This window comes from Astatotilapia calliptera, chromosome 2, assembly GCF_900246225.1.
Source record: "Astatotilapia calliptera chromosome 2, fAstCal1.2, whole genome shotgun sequence".
NCBI lineage: Eukaryota > Metazoa > Chordata > Actinopteri > Cichliformes > Cichlidae > Astatotilapia > Astatotilapia calliptera.
This window is the reverse complement of record NC_039303.1, coordinates 23480693-23495388: the sequence shown is the minus strand read 5'-3', so window position 1 is coordinate 23495388 and position 14696 is coordinate 23480693. Positions and strand designations below refer to the sequence as shown.

At 41.1% G+C, this 14696-nt stretch overlaps 2 protein-coding genes across 5 annotated transcripts; one reads left to right on the top strand and one right to left on the bottom strand.

Moving 5' to 3' along the window:
* Positions 1-1554: 1554 nt before the first annotated feature.
* On the top strand, positions 1555-11400 carry hmmr (hyaluronan-mediated motility receptor (RHAMM)). 4 transcript variants are annotated; one of them, XM_026188749.1, is made up of 20 exons: positions 1556-1923; positions 2180-2278; positions 2368-2459; positions 2567-2644; positions 2795-2983; positions 3083-3169; positions 3252-3363; positions 3445-3510; positions 3662-3735; positions 3852-3919; positions 4000-4358; positions 4448-4596; positions 4722-4936; positions 6043-6159; positions 6285-6464; positions 6566-7291; positions 7381-7453; positions 10434-10610; positions 10742-10904; positions 11039-11400. In XM_026188749.1, coding segments are annotated over exons 1-20 (3072 nt in total). In that variant the 5' UTR covers positions 1556-1877; the 3' UTR covers positions 11041-11400. The 4 variants fall into 4 exon arrangements, with proteins under 4 accessions (XP_026044543.1, XP_026044525.1, XP_026044534.1 ...); XM_026188758.1 differs by having other exon boundaries at positions 1555-1923; positions 2276-2278; positions 10742-11400; XM_026188740.1 differs by having other exon boundaries at positions 1555-1923; positions 10742-11400.
* A 229-nt stretch (positions 11401-11629) lies between these two features.
* On the bottom strand, positions 11630-14304 carry insb (preproinsulin b). The gene is made up of 3 exons (XM_026179904.1): positions 14023-14304; positions 12597-12799; positions 11630-11914 (listed from the first exon to the last, which is right to left on the bottom strand). The coding sequence occupies exons 2-3, from the start codon at positions 12784-12786 to the stop codon at positions 11769-11771; spliced, it is 336 nt and encodes a 111-aa protein (XP_026035689.1). The 5' UTR covers positions 12787-12799; positions 14023-14304; the 3' UTR covers positions 11630-11768.
* Positions 14305-14696: the final 392 nt, after the last annotated feature.

Here is a 14696-nt window from a genome sequence, read left to right as displayed (position 1 = left end):
AGATTATAAACAACAACAAAATAAACTATCACAGCTATGCAGATGACACACAAATATATATCACAATGTCACCAGGAGACCGAGGCCCTGTACAGGCTCTTGGTAAATGCATTGAGGAAATCAATGACTGGTTGTGCCACAATTTTCTCCAGCTAAACAAAAACAAAACTGAGGTAATAGTCTTTGGCGCCAAAGAAAAACGATTACAGGTCACCAGAGAACTTCAATCTATACGTCTAAAAACCACAAACCAGGCGAGAAATTTGGGTGTAGTGATGGATGCAGACCTAAACTTAGAAAAACACATTAAGACAATAACAAAGTCAGCTTACTATCACATCAAGAATATATCAAGGATAAAAGATCTGATGTCTCAACAGGACCTGGAAAAACTAGTCCATGCATTCATCTTTAGTAGGCTTGATTACTGTAACAGCATCTTTACAGGTCTACCTAAAAAATCAGTCAGACAACTACAGCTCATTCAGAACTCTGCTGCTCGAGTCCTCACTAAGACCAAAAAAGTAGACCACATCAGTCCAGCTCTGAGGTCCTTACACTGGCTGCCTGTCCGTCAGAGGATAGACTTTAAAGTTCTGATGCTGGCCTATAAAGCTCTGAATGGTTTAGGACCAAAATACATCAATGACCTCCTGACCCAGTATGAACCATCCAGATCCCTCAGGTCATCTGGATCCGGTCTTTTATCAGTTCCCAGAGTCAGAACCAGACACGGAGAAGCTGCATTCAGCTTTTATGCTCCTTATATCTGGAACAAACTCCCAGAAAGCCTCAGATCAGCTGAAACACTCAGTTTATTTAAATCCAGGTTGAAGACTCACCTGTTCTCAGCTGCATTTGAATAAAGCACCAAATCCACACTTTAAGCTTAAATTTCAAAACTTACATTTAACTACTGATTTTATCTACTGTTCTGATTTTATCTGTTTTGATTTTATATACTGTTGTTTGTTGTTTGTTTGTTAATTAGTTAGTTAGTTTATTTGCTTGTTTTAATCAATTTTAAATCATGCTTTTTATTTGTTCTTGTTTCTAATGTCTCTGTAAAGCACTTTGAATCACCTTGTTGTTGAATTGTGCTATACAAATAAACTTGCCTTGCCTTGCCTAATACTATTATCATATTGCAGAACTATAGTAAAAATAGATACCAAGCATTTAAAAAATTTTTTGTCTCACTGTGGAGCACATCTGTACATATTAAAGGGAAAAAATCATTTTGAGATAAACTGCAATATAACAAAGGTTGGAATGCTTTCTGAATGCATTGTATTTAAAAATTAACTGGGTTAGCGACCAAAGACCAAACTGGACTTTGTAGACTTTTGCTATTCTATTAAACAGAATTATTTTACTTAGCAATTTATGCCAATTAAACTGTTTTTAATTATTTTTGGATTTTTAGTTATTTAAAAAAATCGAGCTATGGATGGTATTTTATTTTTCAATGGGAGAAAGCGTCCATGGTAAGCCATTTAAAAAGACCTGGGGAAGCCCCTCCCCCAAAAAACAAATCAAATCGAAAACGAGTATGTTAAGTCTGTACAGGTGTACATCAATGGGTGTATAAAATAAGTAAAATATATAATTTCTACAGTTACGGATTTAAACAAAATACGAAACTACACTTTCTAAGTAAACTTGAGGGCTATTTGAATTTGTTGTGAAAAGAAGACGCTCGCGATATCCGGAACTGCGTCATGGGGACTGGATTCCTATTGGCTACGGGCAGATAAATCTACGCATGACGTTATTTTGAAATTTCAGCGGCGAAGCGTTGCTTGTCAGTGAGAGTTGCACTACAGCCTTTGCGACACTTCTAGAAATTCAAAGTTAGTCACATACAGTGGGATAAAATGTCTTTTTCACGAGCTCCTTTGAGGAGATTCAACGAACACGTAGGTAAGTAAAAGCTAACGGCTGTAGCATGCTGCCAAATTCAACCACTTAACGTTAAATGGCTTATGTTCGCTGGCTAAAGCTAAGCAAGCGTTAAGGCACATTTGGTTAGCGGGGTTTCTTGTTTAACGTATATAAATTAATAAAACATAGCCACGGGTGGTTATTTGTTTACATAACAAAGGCCTGATGGTGTTTATGATACCACTGTTGATTGCGGTGATCGACATTACAGCTAACGTCTTCTTGTTGTTCGAAGGTTGCGCCCCTCCTCCGGGGTCCTATGAGGTTAAACCTGGGGACCTGAGAGGAGTGGCATCCTTTGACAAATCTGATCGATTCAAACCTCCTAAAGCGGGTGAGTGGCTCTGCTACATGTAATGCTACAGGAAATGGTGTAACTGGTAACACAACGTTAGTACCACTGTTTTTCTTTTGTGTCTTCAGCTGATGGAGCTGCTATGCTGCCGCCACCACCATCGCCTTCCAGAAATCCCTTAGTTTCTCCTGTCCGCAGGACTCTGTCGCTTGATGTCCTTGTGAGTTTAATGTTATTGTTAACGCCACTCTGCAGAGCCTGCTGATCATAGAGTTGCTTGAGATATACAATATTTGTTTCCTTTGTCTTTCCCTTGTCAAAAACTAGCCTGAAGGGTCAAGTGCAAAGAAAGACAGGAATGGCATGACTGCGGAGAGGAAGCAGCAGAAACTACTGGAGAAGGAGGTACACCTCAAAGATTGATAGTCCTCTGTAATCAGTAGCTTGTGTCCTTAGTTATTACTGTGGAACTGGTGCACCAGTAAGTGTTCAAGCTGCTGTTCATCCTGTTGGTGCCTGTACCAGAAAGATAGTTTGAGCTTTGATTCTTCCCAGATCCGGTCCCTGGTGCAACAGCGTGGGGAGCAGGATCGTCGGGTACTCGCCCTGGAAGAAGAGCTAAAGAAGGTAGAGGCCAAGCTGTTGGCTGCAATCAGGGAAAGGACCGGGCTCACTGCCAGTGTTACCACACTTGAGAGACAGCGAGCTGAACTCAAGAAAGTCAACGAGTTCCTAAAAAACAAGGTATGATGATATCTAGGCTCTACTTGTATTTAGAAATACCGTCATGAGTGTGTTTGGACTTGAATGGTGGGTGTTTTTTATTTTTTATTTTTTTTCAAGGTGTCTGCTGATACAACAAAAAAGAGAATCAATTCCCTTACCATGGAGTTGATGGAAGCTAGGAACACTTTGGATGTGAAAAACCAGGTATGATTCATTCAGTTTGTTAAATCCTACCTTAATATTAACCCATGTGCAGTAATAAATTGTCTTTTTTTTTTTTATTCAGGAATTTAGTGTACTTCAGATTAACACTGAAGGCCAAATAAAAGTTTTAGAAACTGACCTACAAGCTGCAAGGGCTACACTCGCAGCTTTAAAGGACAGGAATAAAGACTTGGGTAAGATTTAAGACTATATATCTATCTATTACATATGCAGAATGTGTAGGTGAACTAATTAGGGATGCTATCTTTCTCTAGAGGACCTCCATCAGGTGACAAAAAGTCAGAATGAAGATCTGGAAAACGAAAATGCTCGATTACATGGTGAGTTTTCTTTTGGATTTTTCACAAAGTCTGTTGAGTTGAACTGGAAGGCAAATGAACATTTTCACCATCTTTGACTTGGGAATAACATTAGTAAGCAAGTAGCATCACCTTTACTGTGTTTCTTTTTAATGGTTGCATTCTCTGCCAGCTGTGATACGGGAGCTCAGGGAGGAGATCCGTGTAGTGCAGGGATACCTGGATGCAACCAATGATGAAAACCAGGTATAAACTAGATTTACATTACCACATGCTGCAAATATGTATTTATTAATTTGTCTTCCCCCATCTTTTATTCATAAATTGTGAAAGTCATGTTTAATCCATCTTTGTGGCCATAGGAGCTCCGCTTGAAGATTCAAGAGAAGACACAGAACACTGTTGCTGGTTCCCAAGTGGAGAAACTAAAGTGAGCAAACGCTTAATGTATATCTAATTAAATTTATCCTTCCTGCGTGTCTTATATGTTCATTTGTCATTTTTCCACAGGCAGCTGGAGTCCGAACTAGAGCGGTGTGTTTCTGAGCTTGAAACCACTCAAGATGCGCTGCGGCAAAAAGAGGAGGTGGTACGCAAACTCCAGCAAGAGCTGCAGTCAACAAAGGATGCTTTATGGGAAATGGAAAAGAAGTTGGAGGAACAAGAGCAGGAGCTGAAGTCTTCTATGAGTGCCATGGAGGAACAAATAAAGTTAGCCAACCAAGATGTTCAAGAATCTCAAGTGACAGTAGGCCAGCAGGAAGCAGAGCTTTCTAGACTGAGGGAGGTGCTCCGGAGAACGGAGAAGGAGCTGGATGAGCGAGTGGCGCATCTTGAACAGAGGTGTCTGTTTTCTGAGGAAGAGAGAAGTATGTTCATCCTGAGCCAGTGGCTTTGGCTATTCAAGGTACAGAAAATAATTCCAGGTTTGTGAAGTTCTTGTTTTTATATATCTTAGGCAAGACTCAGGAGGAGGGACTAAGGAGGGTGGAAGAGTTGAAGAAGGAGCTGGGCTTGCTAAAGGAGGCTAAAAAAGAGGAGACAAAGAGATGCACTGAGCTCCAGGAAGAACATGCCAAGCTTACTGAGGAACTGGCAAAGGAAAGGGTGAGACAAACTTTTTCTTGTCTGTTGGGTTTGCTGTTGTTTTTTGTTAACCAAAACTCAGTGCAATAACTTTTAAGATGTAACTTATTGTTTCTTTTTTTTTGTCTTTTCACCTCTCCCTGCAGTCATTAGTGGACTCCCTATCTGTGCTAGTGGAGCAGGTGCGAGAGGATTCTGAGAATCGGTTCAGACAGCTAAAGGAAGAGATGGAGGAGGTCCTGGGAGAGCTTGCCCTTATGGAAGAACAGGAGCAGAATAATCAGGAAATGACAGAGAGTCGGGAGACCCTCCAAAGGCAGCTGGAGAGACAGCTGAGTGATACAGAAGCACTTTTGGAGAGGTGAGCAACCAAAGGGCAAGCAAACTGATGGGTGTCACTGCCCATGTGTTACTATTTTTGACCCACTAGACTGGCAGCATGTCCTGGCATGCACTGTAAATAAAGCGGGGAGAAAATAATTGCTGTGCATCAGTCCATCACAAGCATGACGGAGTCAGTGGGTCACTGTCTCTGTTTTAGACCAATTTAAAGTTTCCAAATGTACTGACTTCATCCTTGGTGTATAAAGAAAGGAGGGCACTTGGTGACCATGTTTTCTTTCTTTTCTCTTTTTGAGAGTCTGGTAAATGTAAGAGGTTTGGAGGGCCACGTCACTTTAATATTGATGATGTGCACCTTGTAGCTAGGGCTGCAAGCGAAGATTTTATTACGACTCAAGGTTATTCCATACCATAGACTAATTCTCTTATGGTTTGTTCGCACCAAACACAAATAAAAGTTTGGCAACACGAGAATATTCGCTGCAGCCGACAAGGTAATTGGAATGAAATTAAGGGAGCAGTTTCATGAGAAAACAGAAAGTCCTATTATTCCACTTACATTTGTACAAGTTCACTCCGTTAACACTACATAAAAGTGAAGTTAAACCATAGAGCTCCAGTTTTCTTCAAATAGCATCAGTAAGCTCTTCCTCCAGTTGTGATAGTCAGTGGCATCAGGAGGAAATCCCAGTGGACGGGTTTTCACAAGGCAACATGAAGCGAATAGTTTATGAAAGTTGAAGTATTCACCCCAGATCACCTCGTTACGTAGACCGTAGATGTGTGCTCGCAACAACCCCTGCTGTTGTTGCGAGCACAGTTATTCCACTATATCTTCCAATATTATTATTTATTTATTTATGTGTTTTTAAAAAAAATCCAAACCCAAAGATACAGTAATTTATTAATGTTTTTAGGAAGTTGAGGAAGAAAAAGTTTGAAAAACTGTCTCATCTGTTTTTCTAAATGCAGTGTTACTTGATGCATTATGTGACCACTGCTATTTGATTTTGTATATTTTTTGATACTTCTGTCAATTGTTATAGTGAATTGGGTGTTTTAGGAACGTAAACTGACAATGTGTCTTATTATTATTATTATTATTATTATTATTTTTTTTTTAAGTAAAAGCAATGACATGGCAGCTGTGAAAGAGGAGCATTTAGCTGCTGTGAGAGTGCTTGAAGAGGCGCACACAAAGTCCCTGAGCAAGATGGCAGAAACTGTCACGGAGCTGGAAAGGTGAGCGCTCAAGCGTCTGTAGTTCTTGGATGTGTCTCTTGAAAAGCCAGTTTGATTTGTGCTTGCTTTAAATGTGAATTTCTGCCAGAGCGTGGGCTTCACGGGATGCTCGTTTTAATTTTCAGTACCAGAGAGGCTTTAAAGGAAGCAAAGGAAAGGCAGAGAGAGCTAGAACTTGAAATTAAGGAGGTGATCCTCACAGGGTTTCAACAGAAGGAGGAGGAGATCAAGAGAGTCAGGGAATGGTTAAAAGAGCAGCAGGCGATACAGTTAGCTGGAGTGAAAGCCAGCGAGCAGATTTTGAGGTATCCTAAAAAAAAAATTTTTTTATTTTTTTTTTTTTTTAAACAAAATTTCTACCTTTGCTAAAGTTGTCACTTTTCTACCTTTCTCTTTGACTTTGTAGAATGTTGCTGGAGGTGCAGGCTTGCCTTGCACAAAAAGATGATGAGATGAAGGCCGCGGAGGCGAGCCACGCTGTTCAGATCAGTCAGCTACAGCAGGAGGTACAGCTGCAGAAAAAGGAGAAAGAAGACGCACTGGGACAACTGGGGGAAGAGAGAGGTCAGAGTGTAGCTCAGTTCCAAAAAGAGAGGGAAAAAGCCCAGAAACTGCTGGAGGAAATCAGTGGGGAAAAGGAGGAAATGACGACACAGCTCAAACAAGAAAGAGAGGAGAAGGTTAAAATTCAGATCGCCCTTCAGGAGGAGAAGGAAGCATGTGAGGTTGAAAGGAAAGACCACCAGCAGCTAAGGTCAGAGGTGATCATACTACAGACTGAGCTCGAGAGATTAAAGGAGGAAAGGAAAGGTCTACTGTCTCAGGTAGAGCTCAGAGACCAATCTAAGGTGGATCTTGAAAATCAACTTAGCACGGCCGAGCAGGCCAGAAATCTGCTTCAGTCTCACCTGGATGAGGTTGAACAAGAAACCGAGAGCTTCCGGGCCCAATTAGGCCTCGCAGAAGAGAAAACACAAGCTCTGCAGCTCGTGTTGGATGAGGTGCGACAAGACGGACGAGCTATAAGAGAGCAGGTAAAAGTACTGACTCAGGAGAAGGTTACGCTGCAGTGGGAGTTGGAGGAGCAGCGGCAGGAACTGCAAAGACAAATAACTGAAGCACAAGAGAAGAGGTGAGAGAGGTTGATCTTTGTGTGTCCTCCGGAGGTTTTTGCTGTTACAATTTGTGCATTTTTTAACTCATCATATACTTTCTTTTAAGTTCTTCAAGTTCAGAGACCGAGCACTGGAAGAAACAATATGAGGAGCTGTTTGCCAAAGTCAAGCCCTTCCAGGTCTGTGATTTATTTTTATGACAACTCATAGAAACCCACACACGTTTTCATTAAAGTTGGACTAATTAGTATTTTTAGATTAATAACAGCTAGAGCTGGGCGATAGAACGATAACGATATGTATCACGATATAACTTTTACTCGATAGAGAAATTAAGCTATCGCGATAGACCTCGCCGCTCTTGTCCTCAAAGAAAAAAAAAAAAAAGGTCAGCCAATCCAAATTAAGTAGCGCAGAGCCGAACCAATCACAGCCGCAGCGTCACGTCGCGTGGCTTGTTACGTACAGCACAAGTGCCAAGCCGCACGCACGTGTGTTTGTTTGGGAAGCAGCCAGCGGGTAATGGAGCCAGCGCGTAATGGAGGAAATGAGTGTGCCGACTAGAAAAATCAACCGAGCGTGACCGAAGAGAAAACAGATGATGGTTCCAATGCCGGAGAGATTGTCGAACGGAAGAGCCAAAGAAGTTCCGTAGTGTGAAGCTGTTTCGGCTATTTCAAGTCTGACAAAAAACAGAGTAGCGTGCACTGTAAATTGTGCCGAAAGCAAGTCTGGAAATACAATAAACTGGAGCATGCGTCACACTGTGCGCCACGTTATTGTTTCGGTGAAATGAATTTCTACAATACTGTTAATTCTACTCTCTGCAGTGTTTAAATGCTTACATATACACACAGTTACTGTCCCTCCACACATACGACTCTGTTCTGCTTCTATGCCCCAGCTTTGTTTACTTTTTCCCACCTTCTAGACTTCTGATTGGCCAACATTTCTGCACGGTTAGGAATCTAGCGCCACCTGCTGCTTTGGCATGTTCATAGCAGCGTTTTCCTTCATTTCTGCCTTTATGTGTGGACGGGATTATTTTTTAAAACGAAAACGGGAAATCTCCGTTTTCAAAAATACCCGTGTACGTGTGGACGTAGCCTCAGTCTCTGACTGGAAGCGCTAATTCGTCATTCGGCTTTTGTCAGACTAAAGTAACTGTTAAAACTGTTTGAAAAGCTCAGCTATACAACAAGGAGAGATTGAGAATTTCCTTTTAGTTCTCAGTTTATTTGATATTGACAAAAGTTAGTCAGTTTTGTCTGTTCTTCTGTAAAACAAACTAAGATTTATTTTTAGAATTAATATTTTGTTTCTAAGTGGAATTGACAATTTAGTCTGTTTTGTTTGTTCTATTTTGAAACTTAAACGCTTTAGCGGCTGCCTTTTGTGTAGTTTGCAATATTTGCCTTTATTTATCTGAAAAAGTCTCATGTTCCTTAAGTACCGTATTTCCCGGACTACAAAGCGCACCTGAATATTAGCCGCACAAGCTAAAATCAGGGGAAAATCCTGTTTTGTACATACATTAGCCGCACCTGACTAAAAGCCGCAGGTGTTTCAATGTTGACTTATCATATGTAAGAGAATATGCACAAAGGGAATTGTCAGGAAAGAGATGGCTGTTTGGAGACACACCCCTTTTATTAATATTTTGAAAAACAAGTTATGGGTACATATTTGCACATGTAGTACATAACAGTAACCTACAGCACACCAGGAAAATAGATTCGGACTACCTTTTAGGCTCAGGTGCAGTGACACGGCTTTAACAAGAAGAAAAGTCAGTCATTCACCATCTTTCTCTTCTTCCTGCGCTCTAAAACCACCAAAGTCCTCTTCTCCAATGTCGGAAACGAACAGGCTCAGGATGGCTTCGTCATCCACTCTCCGCTTCTCTCCTTCGTTGTCACTTTCAAAACCAAAGAAATCCTCGTTGTCAGTGTCAGAGTCGAACACCCTCAGAAGGGCCGTGGCGGTGTACTCCTCTCCATCATGCAGCAGTCCAGCCCTTCAAAATCCGTTGGTGATCGTGGATGTTTTCGCACTTTTCCACGCTGTCAGAATCCACCGGTGGAGTTGGGCATAACTTGCTTTTCGCAAGTTTATCGCCGCTCGTCATCCACGACTCCCGCTGAATGCGTAGCGCTACTTTGAAGTTTGTTTTTCGCGCTACTTCGTACGGCACTACGTTGCCTGGCGGACGGACATGTGACTAACATACCACTCTTGAACCCCGATCCTTCCGCCAGGCAACGTAGTGCCGTACAACAGCGGAACAAACAAAACAAATCGTCTTACGATATCACAAAAATCATGGAAAATCCATAGAAAAGCCGCACCTGACTAAAAGCCGCAGGGTTCAAAGCTTGTGCAAAAAGTAGCGGCTTATAGCCCGACAATTACGGTACATCTACCCTGTTGAACTTATTATGAGAAATAAATATTTAAATCAAAACAAGCTGCTGATTATTTCACATTTTACTTGTGAGCAACGGCACATTTAAATCTTACAAATATAGTTATTTGGCTTATATCGTGATAGATATCGTTATCGCCTGAAATGAAAAAAACATATCGTGATATGAAAAAATCTCATATCGCCCAGCTCTAATAACAGCAAAACCCCTCCTTGTTTAATTGGTTTAGTTGACAGGGTGCATGCACTTTATGTTTATCTTACCAGCAAAATAAAACTGCCACATATGAACCCGCAGATATTTCTCACCCACCTCTGCTGTTCAGGCTGTCTTTTAGTTGTCTTCAGCTCAATTAACAGCTTCAGTACTTCTACACACTCTCTTTGGAGCTCCAGAGTTCTAATAATCCCAATTTACTCTATTCACCCAGCATCAAATGGCTCACAGACACAGTTGGTGAAGAAGGTGATTGAGAGGAAAAAAGTGGAGGTTTTTAGCAGTGAATGGAGCAGTACTTGCACAGTACTTTTCTAGTCTTACCGATTGAAGTGCTTTTAAGCAACTAAAAGGCAAGACTTTTTTTTTTTTTTTCCCCAGAAGTTGGTGAAGATTTGAAGAGTGGAGATGTGTATTCATCAAGTGGTCAAATCAAAATGAATGTTGATGTCATAACATTTCTGTGAACACACAGTTATCAGAATAATAGTGAAAACTAATTAATGTGTGTCTGCAGGAACAGCTCAATGCCTTTGCAGCAGAGCGAAATGCACTACTTAATGAGAACGGGGCAAACCAGGAGGAATTAAACAAACTGGCTGACGCTTACGCTCGCCTCTTGGGACACCAGAACCAGAAGCAGAAGATCAAACACGTGGTGAAGCTGAAGGATGAGAACATCTCTCTGAAACAGGTAAAACGTGATGCAGAATTGCCTGCCTTCCAAAACGCAGACATCATTTCAAGCTAACATGCCTCTACACTACACCCTCCCCACCTTCTTTTTATTTATTTATTTTCCCTTTTTTTTTCGTGTGTGTGTAGGAGGTGTCTAAGCTTCGCTCTCAGGTGAGCTGGCTAAAGACTGATCTGGAGCAAGTGAAGTCAAAGCTCCCCGGTGCGCCTCGCCGCAGGTTTGACCCCAGCAAAGCTTTCCAACATGATAAGGAGAACAGGCAAACTGAAACGTCTGAGCCGCTTAAAGACTGTAAGCACTTTCATCTGGCCAGAACCTTGAAGGAATGATGAGATGAACTATGACATTTTTTTTGTGGATGAGTCTCATTTTTATGTAACTCCTAAAGTGTTTTTAAAACTCTGATTCTCTGTTTGTTTTGTTAGGAAACCATTATGGGCTTTAGGACTCTGCTAGCAGTGCTGCCAAGAGACTTTTCTGAGATCTAGTATCTGTGGGTTATGAGAGTGTAAACTGAGGTTTTACAGCCTTTTGTTTTAGTGTGTACATTTTGTTTGGATTTTTTTTTTTTTTTTTTTTAACAAAAACTGTTTAAACTTAATGAGGTAAAAGATGGAATAAAGTCTTAGATGCTAACAATTGGAGATCAAAAGTATAACTGGCTAAAAATCCAAGGTGCATTTTGCTAACTGAATTTTAATCTTTTTCATTAATCTTAGGGTTGTAGTAATTATCTCATGGGGAAAAGCTCTGTCTTATTCTGTAAATAAAGACAAATTTTAATACTCTTCTTGTGCCCAATCGTTCTTGAGACCTATTCACATGCTAGGTGTAGAAATGCTTTATAAGGAGCTTTTTTCTTTTCTCTCATTTGGATCATTTTGGCCATGTCTATCCTTAGCCAGAAGAGAGCACTCTAGGACTGCAGCCACAGGTTGGAGTACAGCAAAAGGCTACCACAGCCCATGTTTCAGCTGCACTATATATGAGCGACAAAAAAAACACAAATTCACATCTTTGCAGAGAAGAGCCTTGGGTTATGGGTCAGGAAGCTTTATTTCCTTCAGTTGATAAGACATAGCCAGCAAGTATCAGGCCAGAAATTGACTTCGGGACCTTTTTACAGGCTATGAGTGGTGCTCCTGAAGTGGCGAGTCAGTCGCAGTAGCCCTCCAGGTGGTAAATGCTGCACGGCTTGTGGCAGCACTGTTCCACGATCCCTCTCTTCACTTTGGGCTCGTCGCGGCCCGACAAAGCCCTCCACAGTCGCTGGTCCTGTCTGGCCCTTTTAGACAGGAACCCTTTGAAGTGGAGAAAGTTTCCACAGCCCTGTGTTAAGTCCTGATGCTGCTGTGCAAATCTCCAGTTCCGCAAAATACCATTTACTGTTCACACTTTAATGGAGACTTAATGGCTAGTTAATCTGATCTCCCCAATCCATTTAGTCTTGTTAGTCTGTACTTCAAGAGGAGATATGATGGAGCGCTAACGGAGGCATATCATAGCTTACACCCCTAATGTTAACGTCGAAACATCAATAGAGCGTTTGATGCGGAAGATCCAAAAAAGTTTCTAGAAATAACATAATGAATAATTTAGCGATTTCACAATTTTGATCAACTGGTTTTGTCACAGCATAGATGTTGAAAGCTACAAACCACAAGCCTGGCTACACCACTGAACTCAGAGGAGCCTGGAGTTAGGCTTTGCACACTAATGATGACTCAATACATTGATATAGTTCTGTAAAGTTTTCAGCATGTTGTCCCTAAACATTTTTCTTCCAGCTAGCATCCAATTTGGCATTTTCATTAGACTGAGTCTGAACTTTGAACACTGTGTTCAGAGACTAGACACACAAAGCACCACTGGGGTCTTGGGGTGATGTCATGCTGTTCCTTTCTGAACTCCCACCATCAAGGGGACAATTAGAGCTTATTTTACACAAGTCAAAAAAAAAGAGAAGCAGAACGGTGGTCTTACCGAGCAGATGTTCCACATCACGCTTGTGGGTCCGGCTCGGATTGTAGAAAAAGCCCCTTTCTCCACACACAAAGTAGAGGGCGTCCACCAGGTGGGAACCACACAGATGCTTGAGGGGGACCGAAGACCCCCCTGGAGAGCAGAGCATCAGCAGTAACAGCATGGACACTGCCCATGATACCCTGGCCATACGAGGGAGACCGCTTGAACAAAGGACAAAAAAGAGGACTTCATACACAAACATTTGAAAGCTATTCAGATTTTTATTGTGTTGGGTTTCAAAGAAAAGTGTAAAAGTGAATTCAGTTATTAATACATAATGCCTGAAGGTTTGGAGGAGTGAAAGAGCATGAAGTGATGCCGAATGATGACTTTTCCTGGCATTTTCTGTTAATAACTTCTTGTGAGATTCTACCTAATAGCTGCAAAGATGAGGCACGTGGCAATACCCCAACTCAAAATTTAGAAAGGAGGGAGAGGGGGGGGAAAGCTAATACTGCATTCTTTGATGGAAATGCCATTTGAAAAACAAGATCTGTGGAAGAGTTGTCGTATTCTCCAAATTTTCAGTGTTTGAGAAAAGAGGATCATTTGAAATGTTACATCTTGATGACGCACTTGGTCTTCACTCTGTTTTTCACAAGGCTAATGCAACATATAGTGATAATCTTTTTCTAAATAGAAAATCATCCCCAAAAATGTAATATTTTTGTAATGTTCTAAGTTTCATAGGTATATTTTTTTTTCCTTTTTAGTTTTTTTTAGATTTCAGTCACCCAAAGTTGAGCCTAATGTTATTTCTGCACAGCCTCTGTTGAAGTAGATTGAAAATTGATTTTGTTCTCAGTCCGTTTGCTTTACTTTTATCCCCAGTTGAGCCAGATTTTATGATGGGCCCCATCAAAGCTAGAAAGAATATGCCCCAGAATCACCAATGTGGATACTGTCAGTGTATCCTCAAGGTCAGCCCACACCTTGCTGTCCAGCTTAGCAGTTACAGTGCTCAAGAGTGGAGATGATTTGTCCAGTATTACAGAAGTGATATTAGTTAAATCCTATTTGTGATGGATATTCTTGCACGTTTGAAGTTCAGCTTCTGTTTCAAGGTGAAAAACATATTTAGCAGTCATTTAGAAACTATATAGACCTTTTGTGGACATCATATAATGTACTGCAGATTATTGGATTGAAAATAAATCATTTTAACAGTGTCTTTAACAATGCACCTGTGCCAGACATTACAGCATTGGCAGAACACTCTATCGGGTCCGCCACTCCTCTATCCCTCTCGGCCTTGTGCCAGGCTCCTTGGCACAGTAGATGGGTTGAATTATAGATTCTGCCCACACTTTATTTTCATCCTGGTTATTATACACATAAATTTTAACAGTGAAAATCTTGAGGGAATACAGAGAAACTTCCTTACCTGTGTTTGAGGCCTGAGTGCAGCAGAGCAGCTGGTGGTTAAAGATGAAAAGGGCCTAGGCATATAGGGCTATACTGGTAGAGAACATCTCTACTTGGCTACCTTTGCCCCTTAATAACTCTCCACCTGGCTTTTGTCAGCCTCAGCGGAAAACCCTAAGGTCCTCTCATTAAAACCCTGATCTAAGCATGCTGATCTGCTCTTCAGTCGCACTACGTCATTTAACGGAGTGTGGACCTGCAATAACGGGATGTAGTTGAGAAGGCAGACATCCAGCGATGCCCAACTCAACCCCTGCTGTGTGTTGTCCTGACTTGCTCTGGTAACAGGATGACTGACAAACACCATATGCCATGTTCTGATCACAAGCGCCATGGACTTCCAAGTTTGCCAGTGACCACTGCTGGTGTTTTTAGGTACTGTCACATAGGACTCATGTGAATAATGTTTGCGTCATTCAAGTCCAAGTTACAGATGTACATATGCAAGTTCACATGGGCGTTTTTATTTAGTCGAGAAAAAAGTTATATTGTATTATATTCGTGCCTTTATCCCCATATCACAATACAAAAGACACACACACGCACAAATAATATAGAAATCTCTTAAAAACTAAAAATGACTGAATTCTATGTGTACATATATATATATATATATATATATATATATATATA